At 45.4% G+C, this 16,874-nt stretch overlaps 1 protein-coding gene across 5 annotated transcripts; it reads right to left on the minus strand.

Annotated features, from left to right (window-relative positions):
* Positions 1 to 5,786: 5,786 nt before the first annotated feature.
* On the minus strand, positions 5,787 to 16,578 carry khnyn (KH and NYN domain containing). Of its 5 annotated transcripts, none has more exons than XM_030337606.1 (9): positions 16,283 to 16,578; positions 15,867 to 16,127; positions 13,798 to 13,932; positions 10,771 to 12,713; positions 10,127 to 10,257; positions 9,623 to 9,719; positions 9,294 to 9,401; positions 7,854 to 7,955; positions 5,787 to 7,035 (listed from the first exon to the last, which is right to left on the minus strand). In XM_030337606.1, exons 2-9 carry the CDS (start codon positions 16,086 to 16,088, stop codon positions 6,645 to 6,647), a joined length of 3,129 nt encoding a protein of 1,042 aa, XP_030193466.1. In that variant the 5' UTR covers positions 16,089 to 16,127; positions 16,283 to 16,578; the 3' UTR covers positions 5,787 to 6,644. The 5 variants fall into 5 exon arrangements, with proteins under 5 accessions (XP_030193466.1, XP_030193468.1, XP_030193467.1 ...); XM_030337608.1 differs by having other exon boundaries at positions 15,867 to 16,137; XM_030337607.1 differs by having other exon boundaries at positions 16,279 to 16,578.
* Positions 16,579 to 16,874: the final 296 nt, after the last annotated feature.

A 16,874-nucleotide genomic window follows, 5' to 3' on the forward strand; every position in this document is an offset into this window, starting at 1 on the left:
TCAAACGCAGGTAGAACAGGTGATTAGACATACAAAAGTGAAATTGAATCATACATTATTTCGTACAGTTTAAACACTCACAGACCTGTAAACAGCAGAAAGTATGTCATGCTCCCTTCAATCACTGAAAAAAAAAAATCGTATTCAAGAAGGATTATATCAAAAATATGAACCAATTACACAAGCCAATATCAAACATTCGTTCATAGTTATGCATTTCTTTTTTATATATATATATTTAATTTTGTGTTTTATATGAACATAGAACAAGAAACAAGCGAACAAAAGAGTGATAGGACATGACAATGCACACATTTGAAATATATCCTCACATTGGAATATAATGAAATAGAATTAAGAGTATGTTTTTAGCGATCGCATTTTTTCCAGTAGCCTATTCCTCTCCTCGGGAGTTCTCCAAGATATAAAGATTTCAAAGAAAAGTCTGATATTATTTCCCTCAAAAAAGGTATAAAACAAGAACAAGACCACAAAACATGTTTTATGCATTTCTAATCAATATAGAACTCAAATATTCAGTTGAAAAAATAATTCACTCACTGAGACACGCATATGCACTCTATAAATGTGTTTGCCAATTATCTACCAGTTCTTTAAGTACCTACTTGCCAGTGAGCTGGAGAGGACCCAAACCGTAAAATTTGGTTGATCATTTGGAATAATCTGTCTTGGTCTCTCACTCTCTTCTCTTTCTGTTTATGCAGGCAATACTTATACTGGAAGTCATGCAAAGTCTTCCTTTGTCTCAAACCGCATGGTTCAAGGTCTCCCTCCCACCGTATCATCTGTCTCAGACATGAATTTGACTAGGGAGGAGGATGGGTTTGCCCGTAACCAAACTTGGAGTAGCCTAAAAAAATATTTTTCTACCGACAGATTTTTACGGTACACTCTGTCACGCTCTCTGCGCAAGAATGCAGACCTTTGGAGACAGGGCATTCTCTGCCAATGCTTCCACACTCTGGAACAGCCTACCACTCCACATCTGCTCTGCCCCATCCCTACCCATGTTTAAAAAACAAGTCCTTTGAACCCTCTTCCCTAAGTCCTTTTACCCCTTCCCCTCTCCCCTTTTTTGTTAAGCGAACATGGGCATTTTTAAAGGCGCTATAACAATTCCAAGGTATTATTATTATTACAAAGAGGAGGTTAAAAAATGTGCATATTCAAATCCAAACTAATCCAACCATTTCAGCAGAACATAATTGAGCATCATATGCATATATATTAGATATGTAGTAGGGAGGCCGGAGAGTGGTTAGGCTGTTTGATCACCGATGACCTCAGTCTACCTGTTTTCATCCCTGAACAAGATGACCCCTTACTCCTACCTTCTCCTTAATGACCTGTCTCTGTATTTACTCTAAGGTCCTTTGCATGAAAGCATCTGAACAACAAAAAAATCTCACACGATCTCCCACACACACGAAAGGAGAACTACCTAAATACTGAGAAAACACTGATTGTCCATAAGTATGCACTATTATGAAAATAACATGTATTATTATTATGTAAAGTCATGACAACTGGTATGTCATAACAGGCTGGGATCTTTTGTTTGACTGTATTGTTTATAGCAGAAGTTGTGTCGGACCGAGAGCCCATGGCTGATTTAGCTCCCGCAGGGTTCTGAGAATGCAAAACACATGGAAACAAGTTTAATTTGTGTTCATGCAAAGCTAAATGACCAATAAAGTTCCTCTAAGGAGATGAAGTGGTCAGGAGCCACTGCTAAATATATACCTAATAACTAATATCTAATGCATTGGTTCTCAAAATGCGGCCCGCGGGCCAATGGCGGCCCGCAGAAACATTCCTGGATGCCCGCAATGACATACACATGTAAGTTAAAAAAAAATTTTTTTTTTTAATCTTTTCTTATTTTTTTATTTGTATTATAATATCAATATTAATTTAAACAAAAATAAATAAATAGAAAGAGAAAAGTCGACCCTCTCTAGCTTTCAATTAAATCCTTTTACATTGTTAGTTTTAATCCGACTGTACATTACTTTGAAAGGATGAACCTCAGTTTCGTGATTTAGACCTCACTCCCAGCCTGTGGTCTACATCTGCTCTGAAAGCAAGCTGGATAATAACATTAGTTTGAAGCTGATAGAGTGGAGCAATTACTGTGATTGCTGACTGAATTGCAAGAATGTCATCGTGTTGTAATCTGTGTACTAACTAATATACACACCAAAGTGTGGTAGTGCCTAAACTTTTTAGAAAAGAAACTCACTGGTTGTTACATCCCGGTCTCGGCTTGGAACATGAACGCACTTGCTCCTATCAATTACATCAACCTGCAACTTGAAAGGTGGTTAACCAGGGAGCAGCAAGCACTGGGGTGATCATAACAAGGGCTTTACCTGATCTAAGGCTTTCTGATAGGTGACCAACACTTTGCTTCCCCCTTCAGGTCGTTAAAGGGTGCTACATCTATGCAAGAAAAGTCTAAACATAATACAAATAGCTAATATCTTATAAAAAATAACTAATCACGAATATATAACTAACGCAATGAGCCACGATAGGCTTACTGCTTTATTGAATTGAAATAAATCAAATGGAAAATGGAACAGTTAAGATAGACTACATCAGGGGTAGCCAACATGGTTCCCACGGGCAGTTTGTCGCCGTAGGAACCACCTTCGGGAAGGGATGCCGTGTTTGGTCAGACCAAGTACAAATACTTACATTTGGGTACCGATACTATGGGCGAAATTTACTATAACATTTAATGATAATATATTATTATCTTGCATATACGCTATATGAATTCAATAAGTGTGGAGAAACATTGAGTAAGCACACTCTCCCCCAGTACAGCTGCAGTCTGCTACCATAATGTCCGCCAAGAGTCGAGGTTAAAGAGTGCAGGCGGCCTATGGAGCCAGCCCAAGCTGACATGTTTTATGTGTGTCGCTAGCATGTTCCATTTAAGGTGAGTTACAGGCTGTTAGCCTAGAGGGTAGCTAGGGAGCACTGGATAGGAGTGTAAGATTAAATGTAAGTACAGTAAATGTCCACATAAGGAAAGGATGCATGGGATGAGGTAACAAAGTGTGGATGATGGACGGCCAGAATGGAGGATACAGGCCGAGGTCTGGGGAGAGGCTCTTGGGTTATTTTGAAAACTAACTCTGTTAGCTGTTTGCTAGTGATAATAAAGTCTTTATCTTTCATATTTTATTTTTTTCAGAGTCTCGTATTTGTGTATTAAGTCTTAGAAGTGGTTTTTCCACACACCAAATTGCTGTGTTCTTTCAGAAAGTCGCCGAGTCAGGATCGCTTTTCACTCACTTTATTTGGTAAAGGTATCTACGAAAAATGATACAAAGCACCCTACAAAGCAAAATGAGAGGAATTGTATAAGCACGCATGGAGATACGCTTAGTAGGACATCTGATGGATGCGTTACCTAGAACATTTCTGGTCCCTTGGGCTATGTGTGGTGACCAGTGGCGGCTGGTGATCAAAAATGTTGGTGGGGCACAGTAATAGACTCGGGGTCTGGGGTTCCCCCCCCCCATAAAATTAGGGCCATTCCACCAGCCATTGCTATTTCACCCATTGTTGTTATTCTGATATTGAGACAAATCATGATCACTGTCCTATAGCGTCCATTTTTTGTGAGTCTCAATGTCTACTTCAAATGCAGTTAGAAATATGAGACAGTTGCTTCATTTTGTTTATATGCTACAGGCCGAAAGACTAAATTAATATGTAACTTACTTGCTCCTTTTAAGTATAACATTGCTTGGGGAGTCCAATTCCTCCACTGAAAAGGGTGGTAAGTGCTTACAACTCTCTGCTAGTTAGCGATCTATCTCTTCTCTATGTAGTTGTGTTGCGCGAATGCTGCTGAGGGAGGTAGCCTATTTGATTGATTCGCTGAATTTTTCAATCATGTGGTGATAACAAAAAAGAAAAGTGATACCATTGGCCTGGGGCGCACACTGGTGCGACCCAAGGGCGAATTTTCTTGCGCCAATGAAAAGCTTTTTCTGCTTGATAGACAGCAAAAAGTTAGCGAGCTTGCATTAACTTCAACGAGGCCGGCGCCCCTGACTTGGAGGAGGGCTTTATTTAGAAAGACCAATAACTAGCCTAGCCCAAATCATTGACGTTCAGACGCATTTAAATGGTTGCTGGCAGTGACAAGTAAATCACACGATTAAACGAGGATAAACGCTATGTATTTTTGTTGATTTATTTTGTATTGATAATAGTTGATTAATAGTTGGCAGATATATTCAAGTGAATATTTCACGGAGGGGCGGCGCCCTAGCGCCCTCTATTGACCCACCGCCACTGGTTGTGACTTTAATAATGTGCAAGCGTGGCCTCTGTAATGTGCTCTGATTGGCTAAGCATGGTGCTGAGCTCCAGCCTCCTGGATACCCGTATGTGTACTCGGTGCTGGTCCCTTGTGGCTATGTGTGGGCATTACAACTTGGTTGGTGGCTTGTTTCTGACCTCCTGTAGGAGATTACACTTGTTTTTGTGGCCTTGAGCTTCTGGGTTTCTCAGACACCTAGCCTGGTAGTATCTCTAGAATTGATATGTGAATGAATGGTGATCTTACTTTTCAATTATTATTAAACTTTGCACAGCTGGGAGTTACAGTCGCAATCCCCATTTCACTGCTTTTTGTTTCTCAAATTAAGCATGTGACGAATAAATACTTGAATCTTGAAACTTGAATGGCACCTCACATGAGCCAAGGACATATCTAGTCACCAAGGACACATCTGGCCTCTTAGTATCCGTCACACACAACACAAGTACTTAGTTAGTAATGTCATTACAGTTTAAAGAGCCAGTGAACCCACTGTTTCAGCGGGAATTCGAACACGATGAGTTTTTCATTTAAAAACTGCATAGGCCTGAATCTCAGATAATTCTGCGATTATTTTAAAGCAAGACGAGGAAGGAGACCAACAACCTTAAATTTGAAACATTAGACACAGGAGACACCAACCACCCTGGCCCGAGCACCACATGAAGCCCCACCGGACCCAGGGCTCCGTGCGGATCATCTCTTACTGCACCTGAAAAGAACAACGATCCACGTTAAGAGACAGGAACGATTGTTTGACATTGATCTCGGTTAACAAAGACGTTTCCTTCCGGCGGGAAGGCCATTGTGTGCATAAGCAAAAACAGCGTCTCAATATTGCACTCAAAAAGTTGCCGACGCTGACAGCGAAAAGCATGTAGCATTAGCTTGCTAGCAACAACGGAAAAGCATACATATGTGATAAATGAGTATTGTTTGATAATGACATACACATGAAACATGTCTTCAAATATGAACTGAACGTGTCTAGTTTTTATTTGAAGACATGTTTCATGTCGTGTCCAGTTAATTTTTTCATATAAACTAGACAAGTTTTGAATGGATTGGTCTGGACTCACCTAGTCTGCAATTTAAGTAGTTGTTGCTGGCAGCTGCTGCTCCTGTAGATGTGGATGGAGTCCAGAGTGCCCAGTAGATGTGTTGATACTCTGAGAAAAGTAGTTCCCTTATTTCGACAATACTAAATCATTATTTGTTAAGAGTTTATGTGTAGGTAGGTGAGAGACTATCAAGATAAAATGAGTGGTTTTGAATAAATGGAACCCAGTCGGCTAAGAGAGCAACTCAGCAACCCTCCCACATCCATGGACTTGAACTCGGGAGAACCTTCTCACCTTCACAGCCACACTCCATTTACTCCTGGTATGTCGCAAAGTAAACAAAAACATAAAGTCATCTATTATGTTTTATTTCATTTATTTATTGCTCTTTAGAGAAAATAAAAATATATATATATCGCTGTATTTATTCTTAGAAAAATAAAATGATCCACTCTGAAGGATAAAAGTCTATGTTTTCATCAAATGCAGAGAATTTCTTCATGCTTCCAGAGAGACGAGGCCAACATACATGTGGTCGTATCTCACGCTGGAATACAGGAAGTTCTCACTGCTGCAGAGAATGTCTAATAGGAAGACGGGCTCTGGTTTAACGGACCCTTTACACTTTTTTTATGTTAGGAATTGAAATAAGGCACTTGAATTTCAAATAAAGTAGTATTATCGAACACGTCTCCACATTTTAGAAAAATTAAGCGTTTTAGAAAAAAATTAAAATCACTATTCCTGCGCTCACTGATATTGAGGCTTTACGTAAGTTCATATAAAATCCATAAAATCGTCTTGCAATATGCAAAGGAAAATATACAGTGAGTTTACCTTGTTTAGCCACAGGCAAGTTATTTTTGGGGTGTTTTGCTAGTTTAACGGCAGGCTGTTTGTTGTGTTACCCTAGTTTGCTAGAAGCAAAAGATTAAATATTTGGTTGTTAAGCCTCAGGCTAGCTGTTTGTTGCTGTGTATTTTGATAATTTGGTCATAAGCTACCTTATTGTTTGTTAAGCTAGTTTAACCACTGGGGTTATTTGTAAACATTGTCAGCGCTCAATGCCATCAACACAATATTCATAATTCAGTGCAGTGCATGTCGAAATGTAACACACACAGTACTTCACAATCATTGGTCCAAGTCCTTGTGCGTCTAGCACTCAGGCAACCGGGGGCTTCCCCCGCAAGCATTTTAAAACATACTGACATCGTTCAGCCTTTCTGCAGCTCTAAGACTAAGTGTGAGAGGAAGTTGATGTCCGTCTCGGTGGGGTGTCGCTGGAGAACCAGGCCCACCGTGCTGTCCTGACCAGGGAACACCTGGCACAGGCTGTCCCTGAGTCTGGCCGTCTCATCCACGCCCCTCTCTGGACCAGCCTTCCAACCCCCACTGCGGGTGACTTTTCCTGGGCTGGCAGCTCTGCCCGGCCCGCTCTTCTTCTTCCCGCCGGCCGCCCGTATCCCCCTCGGTTCTGGCTCTGGAGCCGCTCCCCCCGGTGTCAGGTCGTGGTACTGCAGGACTTCCGTCTTGGCTCGTGGGAGTTTGGAGGCGGGGAAAGGGGAGGCGACGCCAGCGAAGGAGTGGCTGCCCGGGTAAGGAGTCCTGAAAGGAGGAGGAGGGGGAGGAGGTTAAAGCTGACATTATACCACCAGGTGTGAGTGTGAATAGCCTTTACAAGCCGTCATAAAAATCTGCCTCTTCTGACATCACAAGTTGGATTGTCCACCTAGATGCATGACGGATAGACGAGCCACGTATGCTACTGTCCACTGGGTAGGTTGGTGGACTGATCAATCCAGCATAAATCTAGGTGGACACGCCAACTTGTGATGTAAGAAGAGGCAGAACTTCAAAACGGCTTGTAGCGGCCTATCACACTCACACCTGGTGGTATAATATGTCACCTTGAAAAAAGGATTGGCACTACCGCCAATTTAAATACAAACTTTGCATTTCTGACTCCTATGGCTTTTCTTGCCGTCTGTCAGGTCGAATTTTTCAACAAGTTTGTGCGATATGAGCACTATAATGCTTTGTAGCTCCTCCAAATTAGTTTGTACACTTTGATTGTTGTCGGCCTCACAGTTCACTGGTGTCGTGAGTTTGCCTGTTTTGTGCGTTTACCTGTGTTCTGAGCACTGAGCAGACGTTTGTTGTGCCAATAACTGTGCTGTATGTTACCTGTTTTGCGACTTTACCTGTGCTGTGTGTTAACGATGTGCGTTGTGCGGATACCAGTGCTGTGTGTTAACGGTGTGCGTTGTAACTTTACCAGTGCTGTGTGTAAACGGTGTGCGTTGTAACTTCACCTGTGCTGTGTTTTAGCGGTGTGCGTTGCGAGTTTAGCAGTGCTGTGTGTTATCGCTGTGCATTGTGAGTTTACCTGTGCCGTGTGTTAACGGTGTGCGTTGTGACTTTACCAATGCTCAGAGCGTAAGAAATGGTCCAGGTGTGGCCCTCCTCGGCCAAGAGGGTCGTCTGGCACCATGAAGAGATCTCCAACAAAGGTGTACTGAAGGAGCCTGCATGGGGAGAAAAGCAACCAGGAGACTGTCAACAAACCGTCATCAACTTGGCGCCAATTTGAAAGTTAACAAAAAAAAATGTTAATTTCATGATTTCATGATGTCGGTTTATTTTCATGTATTATCGGGAAGTTTTGATTTTCTCAGGAATATTGTGTGGCATTTTTTTTTAAATTATGTTAAAAAACATCTCAATAATAACATCTCGATGTGGGAGTGTGTGTGGATGAATGCTGGTTTAGGCAGCCTCACCTGGCCAAGTCTAATTGGACTCTGGGGCTGGGTGAGGTTGCACACCTGTGCACACTCATTCAGTTATCAGTGTGCACAGGTTAAACCATTCATCCCCACACACACGACTCTACGGCACAGGCTACGTTTACACGATGACGGTCTGAACAGAAGACGCAAAAGTGGCGTCGCGTCTTCACTTTTTATTCCACGTTTAGGCGAGCGTTTTCGGGAGGAAATCTGCGTGCATACGGTGACGCAAAAGTGTGTGGAATTCGATTGGGTATGCATGCCAGGCGGCTAGGTGGTGCTGTGATACACTATCACACAACACCGCCATGTCGGAGCGCATGCGTATAATCTTCCTTCTTCTCTTATCCGTGCCGCAAAAAACAGAAAGATCCTTCTCTATTCAGTAATACTATCTGTACATATCCTGTACATTTCGTGGAAAGACTCCTGTACGCTTGTTAGAGCTGCCAGAGCAGCTTGAAGGTCCGACGCATGGAAATAATCTGACATGTTTGTTTATTTCCTTGTACTGGCACATGTATGTGACGTAAACGCGTACGCGACGTGAGCAGATCTGAGCAGTGTTTTGCGTCTTGGCAGTCTAGACGGAAACGCTACGGCGGAGCGTATTCAACTTTTCCACTCTGGAGGGTGGTTTCAGATTTATGCGTTTTCATTCCCCAAAAACGCCGTCACCGTCTAAACGAAAGGCACTTCCGATAAAATATTTTGTCGTTTTTACCCGCAAGCGTCCTCGTGTAAACGGGGCCTCAGACGGAGATCTCCTGCATGGCAACATGCAGCCCAATTTCCATGAAATCTTACAATAAATCTTCCTACACCCCCACCCTGCATCCTTTGTCTGGGGGAGCCCAACCAATTCAACCTGGGTGGCGTGCAGCATTCCTACACGAGTAATTCTTATTTTCCATGATTTCCTGTACCTCTTTCATATCTTATGCAATCTTTCAATTCCTTTATCCAATAGCTAATTTAATATATTTCGTCACACTTCTCAAACTTTGTCGTAGAAATGTGTGATCTTCCGCAACACTTCTCTCCGTTGGTCAGAATAAAACGGCATTGTTTGACCTCTTTTTGATGATGTCCATCCACGCCTGGGACTCGTCCAGGAGGTCACGCAGGTTATCGTTGGTAACGATGACGCCGTCGGTCGTCTGGGCCAGTTGCAGCATGAACCTGACGGGAACAGGCAAAGGTCAGAGGTCAGCAAGGGTACGCAACTGCAACAGATTTACATAACAGACTTGGTAGAGAACAATGTTTTCAACAGCCTATTAAACAATATATATATGTTTTTAAGTGCATTGCTAAGCGAGGCGCCGCACCTACGTCTGGTTCGTGACCCATTTGGAGTCAAGACCACTGCTGCTCTATAGATTGGACTGGTCTGGACTGACCTGTCGTCGTACGAGTTGATCCTCTTCCCCAGCACCTCCCGGGAGGGCGTGTAGGAGAGCAGCCCCAGCTCCTGAAGCTCCGTCAGGTAGTGTTGCTCTGGAGAGCGAAACAAACACACCTACAGTCAAATCACCAGCTTCCCTCACTCAGACTTCTGGAGTAATTAACTTATTAACAGAGTGGGTGTGACGACGCTAGAAAATACATTCCTGGTGGTACCACCAGCCCTAGAGGAAAATCACAATACACAGATTCTTTGTATTGTTTGAAACACTGGGAGAATGATTATCTTCTCCCTAGCTCAAAAGGACTTACGAGGGGGGGAAGCACAGGTTGCAGAGTTACTTCCCCGTTCGTCCAGGAAGTGCACGTATACTTCAGGAAGTGCATGTTTGTTCACCCTTCAGGAAGTGCACGTATGCTTCAGGAACTGCATTGCATTGCAAGTCTAGGGGGTAACCCTGGTACCTTTGATCTTGGGGTCTAGGGGGTAACCCTGGTACCTTTGATCTTGGGGTCTCGTTTCTGCCTCCACTGGGGCAGGAAGGTGCTGATCCGTCGGTGGCCTCGGGTCCAGAAGTGCTGGACGGCCAGAGCAATGCCACGGCACGAAAAGAAGTGGCCCAGACCATGACTGCACAACACACACACACACACACACACACACACACACACACACACACACACACACACACACACACACACACACACACACACACACACACACACACACACACACACACACACACACACACACACACACACCATCAATACAAAGCTTCCCAGGGCGCCACCCGATGAGCCAAACCAATAGACAGGTGGACATTGGCAAAACACAAGCCGCATACATAGGGATAGGTTTGGGCCCTCTTCAGGCGAACGGCTTATGTATCTGTCCTAACATGCAGCGTTTAATGTCAGTTTTATTTTCACTTACTCTTACTTATTGTCACACATTGTGTGGCTGTTTTATTGTTAATGGAGAGCAAGCATACTGTTTTGCTTGCAACATATGCTGATAAAGACTTTCAAATCTTGAATGTACTTCTACTAAAATAGGTAACACAGACATGCACATTAATATGTTTATATTTCGTACTCGGGTTAAGAAGGGGACGACACTATAAACACGTTAAAAACCGTCCACCTCATGGCCACGTTGCTCCCGTCTATGATGATCATCCTCAGCCCGGGGTCTCCGGGTTGGGCAGGCAGCTGGAGGTCAAAGGTCTGCCGGAGACCCTCCAGGAAGCGCTGCTCCCCGGTGACCAAGGCGCCTGTCGACCAAGGCGCCGCCAGGAAGCCCTGCGGCGGATCCTTCAGTGCCGGGCCGGGGAGATGGAGGGGGGGTTGGTGTTGGTGAGCTGGATCGGGCGGGGGGAAGGGGTAGGGGAACTCGGCCGAAGGATTGGAGGTTTTGTTGTTTTGGCCAGTAGGGGGGAGGTGGCCTGGGGCTTGGGGGTAGATGAAGGGGACATGGGGCTGGGGTTGGTGGGAATAAGGTAGCAGGGGTGAAGTTTCAGTTTTTTTTGCCTTCTGACCCGCGTGGGGGAGATGGCGGGGGGTAGGTCCCGGACCCAGGCCGGTGGCGGGGTAGGTAAGCAGCGGGGGGCCCCTGACTTCTGGCGGCGGCGGCGTCGCCGTGGAAACGGAAGGCTTGGGTAGAGGTTCCTGAGGTCGGAGCGCGACGCTCGGTTTCCTTTCTTTCGGGGCGATTTGGGCCGGCGTCAGGTGACCTCCTAGCCTGCCTCTTCCCTCCTCTCCGGGGCCCGTCCTCCTCGCCTCCCACTCCAGCAGCCCCTCTTCCCCCTCCTCCTTGGGCACACCCAGCGTCCCCGCCTCCCGCTGCAGCCGGAGGATCAGCTGGTGGGTGGAGAGGTCGGGGAGGCTGCCGTAGACCTCCGCTACCTTCTCCTCCTTGTAGCCACAGCTGGCGGCCGCCCTCTTCACCACCGCCAGGACAAAGTCCTCCTCCGGGTCCCCCCGGCCCTCGTCTCTGGAAGGTTCGCGTCGCATTCCCCTCCCTTTTTCACCCGTCCCCGCTTCACCGACCTCAGTCTCCGTGGGGTAGTTTCTCTGGGCCTGGCGCCTTCTATTGAGGAAGTCGATTATGGGCAGGTCGCTCTTCGGACTCAACTTGACTTGGCCGCTTCGGGCTCCGGGCTCCGGGCTCCTGTCGCTGCAGTCCTGCTCCTGCTGCACCAGGTCCAGGATCTGGGAGGCCTCCCTGGGACCCGTGCGGGCTAGGACCTGCCTCACCACCTGCTCCGTGTAGCCCATGGCTGTGAAGAACTTCAGCAGCAGCCGGAACTCCTTCTGGCTGCCCAGGGAGAGCACCGCCTCGCCGTCCTCCATATCCCCCTCCTCCGGTTCCTCCTCCACCTTCCCCTCGAGCGCCTCCGCCCTGACCGCTTCCTCCTCCTCCGGGCGCTGCTCGGCTCCATCTCCTCCGCCGCCTCCTCCTCCTCCTCTTCCCCCGTTTCCGGCAGCCGTGTGCCCGGGTGGGCCCGACGCGTCCCAGGGTGGGAGGTCTTCCGCCGGGGGACCTGTGAGACCCCACCCAGGTCGCTCTGTAGCCGGCGACGGGTGCTCTGCCACCAAATGCGGCGCGGCTCGGCGACGCTCCGCCTCCTGGCCATCGGGATCCCGGGTGCCTTCCGGCCCGAGACGAGCGCAGGCATTGGAGGCGAGGGCGCTCGCGATGTTCCCCGACTCCCAGCCCAGTCTCGCGGGGCCCCCGGACACGGGGCTAGGTGAACCGTGGCCCGTTGGTTGGTCTAGACACTCTGAGGAACGATCCAAAGAACCGGGGCTGGAATAAAGACCAGACTCTTTCACCAGGGCCAGCAGGCCCTGCTTGGCCGCCTCGGGGAGCGCTAGAAGTTCCGGGGTATGCTTGTCCTCCCATTTCCTCACCAGACAATTGAAGGCCCGGCTTGAATCCAGGGACTTTCCCAGGGCCCGGCTGCCTGTTTCGGGGCATTGGTCCTGGGTGATATGGAACCTTTCCAACAGGTCTGTGATAAGGGAGTAGGCCTGTACTACTGGCTCTGTGAGGCCAGAGATAAGCAGGCAACCATGGGAGCCGACCTGAATCAGGTGAAAGAAAACCATGTCAAGTTTAAGTCTGTCGATCCCGTCGATAAAATTGACAGTCTCAACATGCTTTTCTAGATTAAAATATTACCACCGAAATTGACAAATCGGATTACACTTAAAGCGTAATGGACCTCGCAGAAACAGGAATATATTATTCATGTTATACTGTCGGTTGCCATCTACAACCCCGCCGCTAGATGCTATTACATTTTACACACTGATCCCGTTACATCTCAACATAGGGAAATGATATTTGTTCATGTCGAAGGGGACAAACAAGCTGAATAATTTTGTCAAAAATAACATTATATTGTCCAAACGTATTCATTAAAAGGTTCTCTATCTCTGGAGATCTCCACAGTACGGCAGTTTAACTGTCATCCAGACTTCATTCTACAAAACTAATCGAATTAATCTCCAAATTGAACAAACAAATAGTATGGGAGAAAAGATGTATTGAGGCTTAAAATAACTATTTGGAACACCTTGTCCATCTGTTTGATGCCAGTGTGGAACGAAGCCGAGTTAACAGAGGGCCCTGTTCCAAGGGATTCCCTTTGTCATTCATAAAACCACCTGTCAGGCTTCTGCTAGGAGCCCCTTATCTTTTTGATTAAACCAGAGGCACGGCCGCGACCCCCTTTATGACATCCTGAGGAGCTTCCATCAATAGATTACCATCAGGTTAACAAACGTTGTTGGGTTGGTGGGGGACAGCTGCCCTCAGAAACCTCCTTGTAAACTTTCAGAGAGACGCAGGGCGAACTCCCATCTGAGGCCTCGGATTATTGTATTGTATGACTATTCTATTGTTTGTTGATGAATGTTGTGATGTATCATTGTTTCTAGTATTATTACAAATATATATGACCATAATTGTCCACGTATTAGTATTGTGTGCTTTTTGCGTTTTGGAAATCTCATCTGTCTTGGACGCAATATCTGGTAAAGGAATTGCCACGACAGTGGTTACTTTATGCAAGTGGTAATAAAGCCTTAATCTTTCAAACCGAGTCCTTCTCGACCTTCGAGTACTAGATTGCGGGTTTTTATCCACAACAAGCTCCATGCATACCACAATATATGCGGATGTGTTTTTGATCAGGCAGTCCATGAACAACCCCTGGGCTCCGCAGAACACACAGTGCAGGAACCCCGGGTACGGCACTTCCTGTTGTTGTTCCTCGTTGACCAGGCCTCGGACAAACAGCTGTCACAGGAAGAAAAAGATAATGCAAATTACTTTCAAAGTAAGAGCAATGTAATGTCACCGCAAGGAGAGGAGTCCATAATAATACATACACCTAACCCTATTAACTAGGAGTTAAAACTTTAGACACAAAATAGTTAAAACGATAAATTATGAGATTCAAATTTCATACAAGAAGTAGTCGATCTATCGATACGTCTATCAACCTGTCTGTCTTTCTGTCTAGTATATATCTGTCTCTGTCAATCATCGTGTATGTATAAAAATTTGCATTGATACAAGTTGGAAAATTAAGTTGGTCTTTAAGACGCATTGTGACTCAACGCATTCATCTCGGTGTAATCACCCAGGTGGGCCGTGTTTTGGTCTAGGCCGCCCTAATACATTAAGACTAGAATGATGTGTCATATCTGTTGGTGAGTTGCGAGGTTTATGGACCTTCAGAGAATTTGAATGTTGATTGAATATCTGTTGGTGAGCTGCGTTGTTTATGGACCTTCAGCGGTATAATGTTTGCTTTATTGCAAATATTATTGCCTTTTGCGGAAAGCTAACAGGAAGAGGTGTCAGTTAAATAACTACATTGCAGAGGGTCGGGAAGGGATACAGGCGGTGATTGGAACAATAACGCAGCATTAATAAAAGGTAATAGAATAGGCCGGCTCTCCAGACAGTGGTGTAGTCTACGTGATACGCAGGTATACGCCGTATACCCACTAGGAACGCACCAGGATTTGCATATACCCACTTAAAAATGTGCACGGATACGTATCAATCGTCTTGTGACAGATCTTTCACTTCTGGGTTTATTTTTCGCAAATACCGGTTGGGTATAACTGCAATTAAATACTTTTAGCAGCGGAAGTTATCTCCTACATTCACCATACATAAAATTCCCCCTGCGCGCTCGCGGGCTGCCCTGTCTCTGTTACGAAGCGCGAAGCTGCGCATGTCACTACACACCTTGCAGCAGCAGATGCCACTACCAGAGCTACGGAGACTAGCAAAGACACAACAGAAAGAAAAGCGTGTGTGTGTGTGTGTGTGTGTGTGTGTGTGTGTGTGTGTGTGTGTGTGTGTGTGTGTGTGTGTGTGTGTGTGTGTGTGTGTGTGTGTGTGTGTGTGTGTGTGTCCAGTCCTCCCATATTAATGTGTAAACCACATAACAAGTAGTCAACAGAAGACAATGTTTTAATCCCACTTTGTATCTCCTTGTTACTTTTAGATGAGAACCCGTGGCCAGCCTTTCGAACTAGGTGTCAGGCTAGGGAATTTAAAAACAGGCATCCTTGGTTAGAGTAGAGGGAAAAAAAGTTAGGTAAATGTCAGCCAACATGCAGTTGGTATGCACAATTGAAATTCATAATGTTAATCACTATGCAAATGAGAGTATAGCTAATTCATGGTCATTTTTAAGGTGCAGTAATTTCACACTTTCACACAATTAAATTACTGTATGGTATGTTTAGATAACAACAGCAAGATCAATTGAAAGAGTGAAACATTAGTCTCCTGTCATCTCCTTCTCATGCACTGGTTAGCCATGGTTGTAAACAGTTCATTAAATTATTTTGAGTAGATTTTGTCCTTGTTTATCATGTGCTATTGCTACTATAGATATACAAAGGACAACTTGTCATTTTTGTGTTCTATTTGTTCATACTGTTATTAAAACTGATAAAGCTATTCAGCTTTCCATGATTGTTGATAATCGTTATACTCTTATATCAGCGGGTTGTAGACCCCTGCGTTGGTGAGTGTGGTGCGACACCCCATAAGCGCCACACACGTAAACGTACCGGTGGGACGGGTTTGTACGAGGCTGGGAGGGAATCATCACAGTATACCCACTACAATAACATAGACTACACCACTGTCTAGACAATAATACATTTCACTTTTTACTCAAGGCAAAATGATGGAGTTAGACTGACCTTAGCAGCGGCCACATTGTGGCTCGCACCCCGCAAGTTGAGCCACATCTGCCCATCGTTGTGAGGCACATCTTCGGTCCCGATCCCAAATGAAACCCGGAATATCTTCTCCACTGAATGTCGCTGGGACGTTAGAGAATCCCGCAACGTACCGGCGCAGGCGAACTCATCCTTCACCATTAGCTCACCCTCCCTCACGGAACCGCTGTGCGACGGGTCCATCAACCCAGTCTCTCTCTCTCCAACCACCTCCCAATCTCTCTGAAACGACCTATTGGTTATTTGGGGACCGACACATCGAAAGGGAATGGAGAGGTAGAGGCTGAAACATTGGCACAATTTCGGGCTAAGTTGTCTGATATTACGCTACTTTATACATTGTTGAAGTAGAGCTAGCCCTAACTTCTCCTACCTACTTTGTTGAACGGCTTGATCTGTGTCTGCCTTTAAGTTTCGTCTTTACTTCCCTTCTCTCTCATTTGAGCAGGGGAGGAACTGGTCGTAACTTTAGTGGTCCAAAATGTTGGCACTCGATTATGATAATAAAGGCGACAAAAAAGCGGAATATTCTACATTATAACTTGATGATGGTTTTAACCTGTCTCCTATTTCACTATAATACAAAGTTTCGTAGTCCAGACAAACCCAAACAAAACGAAAGTGGCAACGACGCGCCAGACTGGGGCGGTCCCCCAGGCTCTTCATGGCGGTTGCCTTGATCCAAGGGTCCGAGCGTACAGGGGGCGTTGCTTCTCTCCGTTACCAGCCAGTCAATGATCCGGACGCACTGTGACTGGTCTCTTCATTGGTTGGTAAAAGAGATTTGTGCCGCCCAGTTTACGTTCCGATATTTATCTCGGAAACCAAGTGAATAGTTGATCTTAGTTAACGTCAATAACAATATTTTCGACGAGTCTTTTGATGTGTCTTTATTGTTTTATTGTAAGAGATAAATAACTTTAATGTCAACACATATGCAGCATTTAGGGTGAATCATAATAAAGTATA

Source organism: Gadus morhua, chromosome 17 (assembly GCF_902167405.1).
Source record: "Gadus morhua chromosome 17, gadMor3.0, whole genome shotgun sequence".
Lineage (NCBI taxonomy): Eukaryota > Metazoa > Chordata > Actinopteri > Gadiformes > Gadidae > Gadus > Gadus morhua.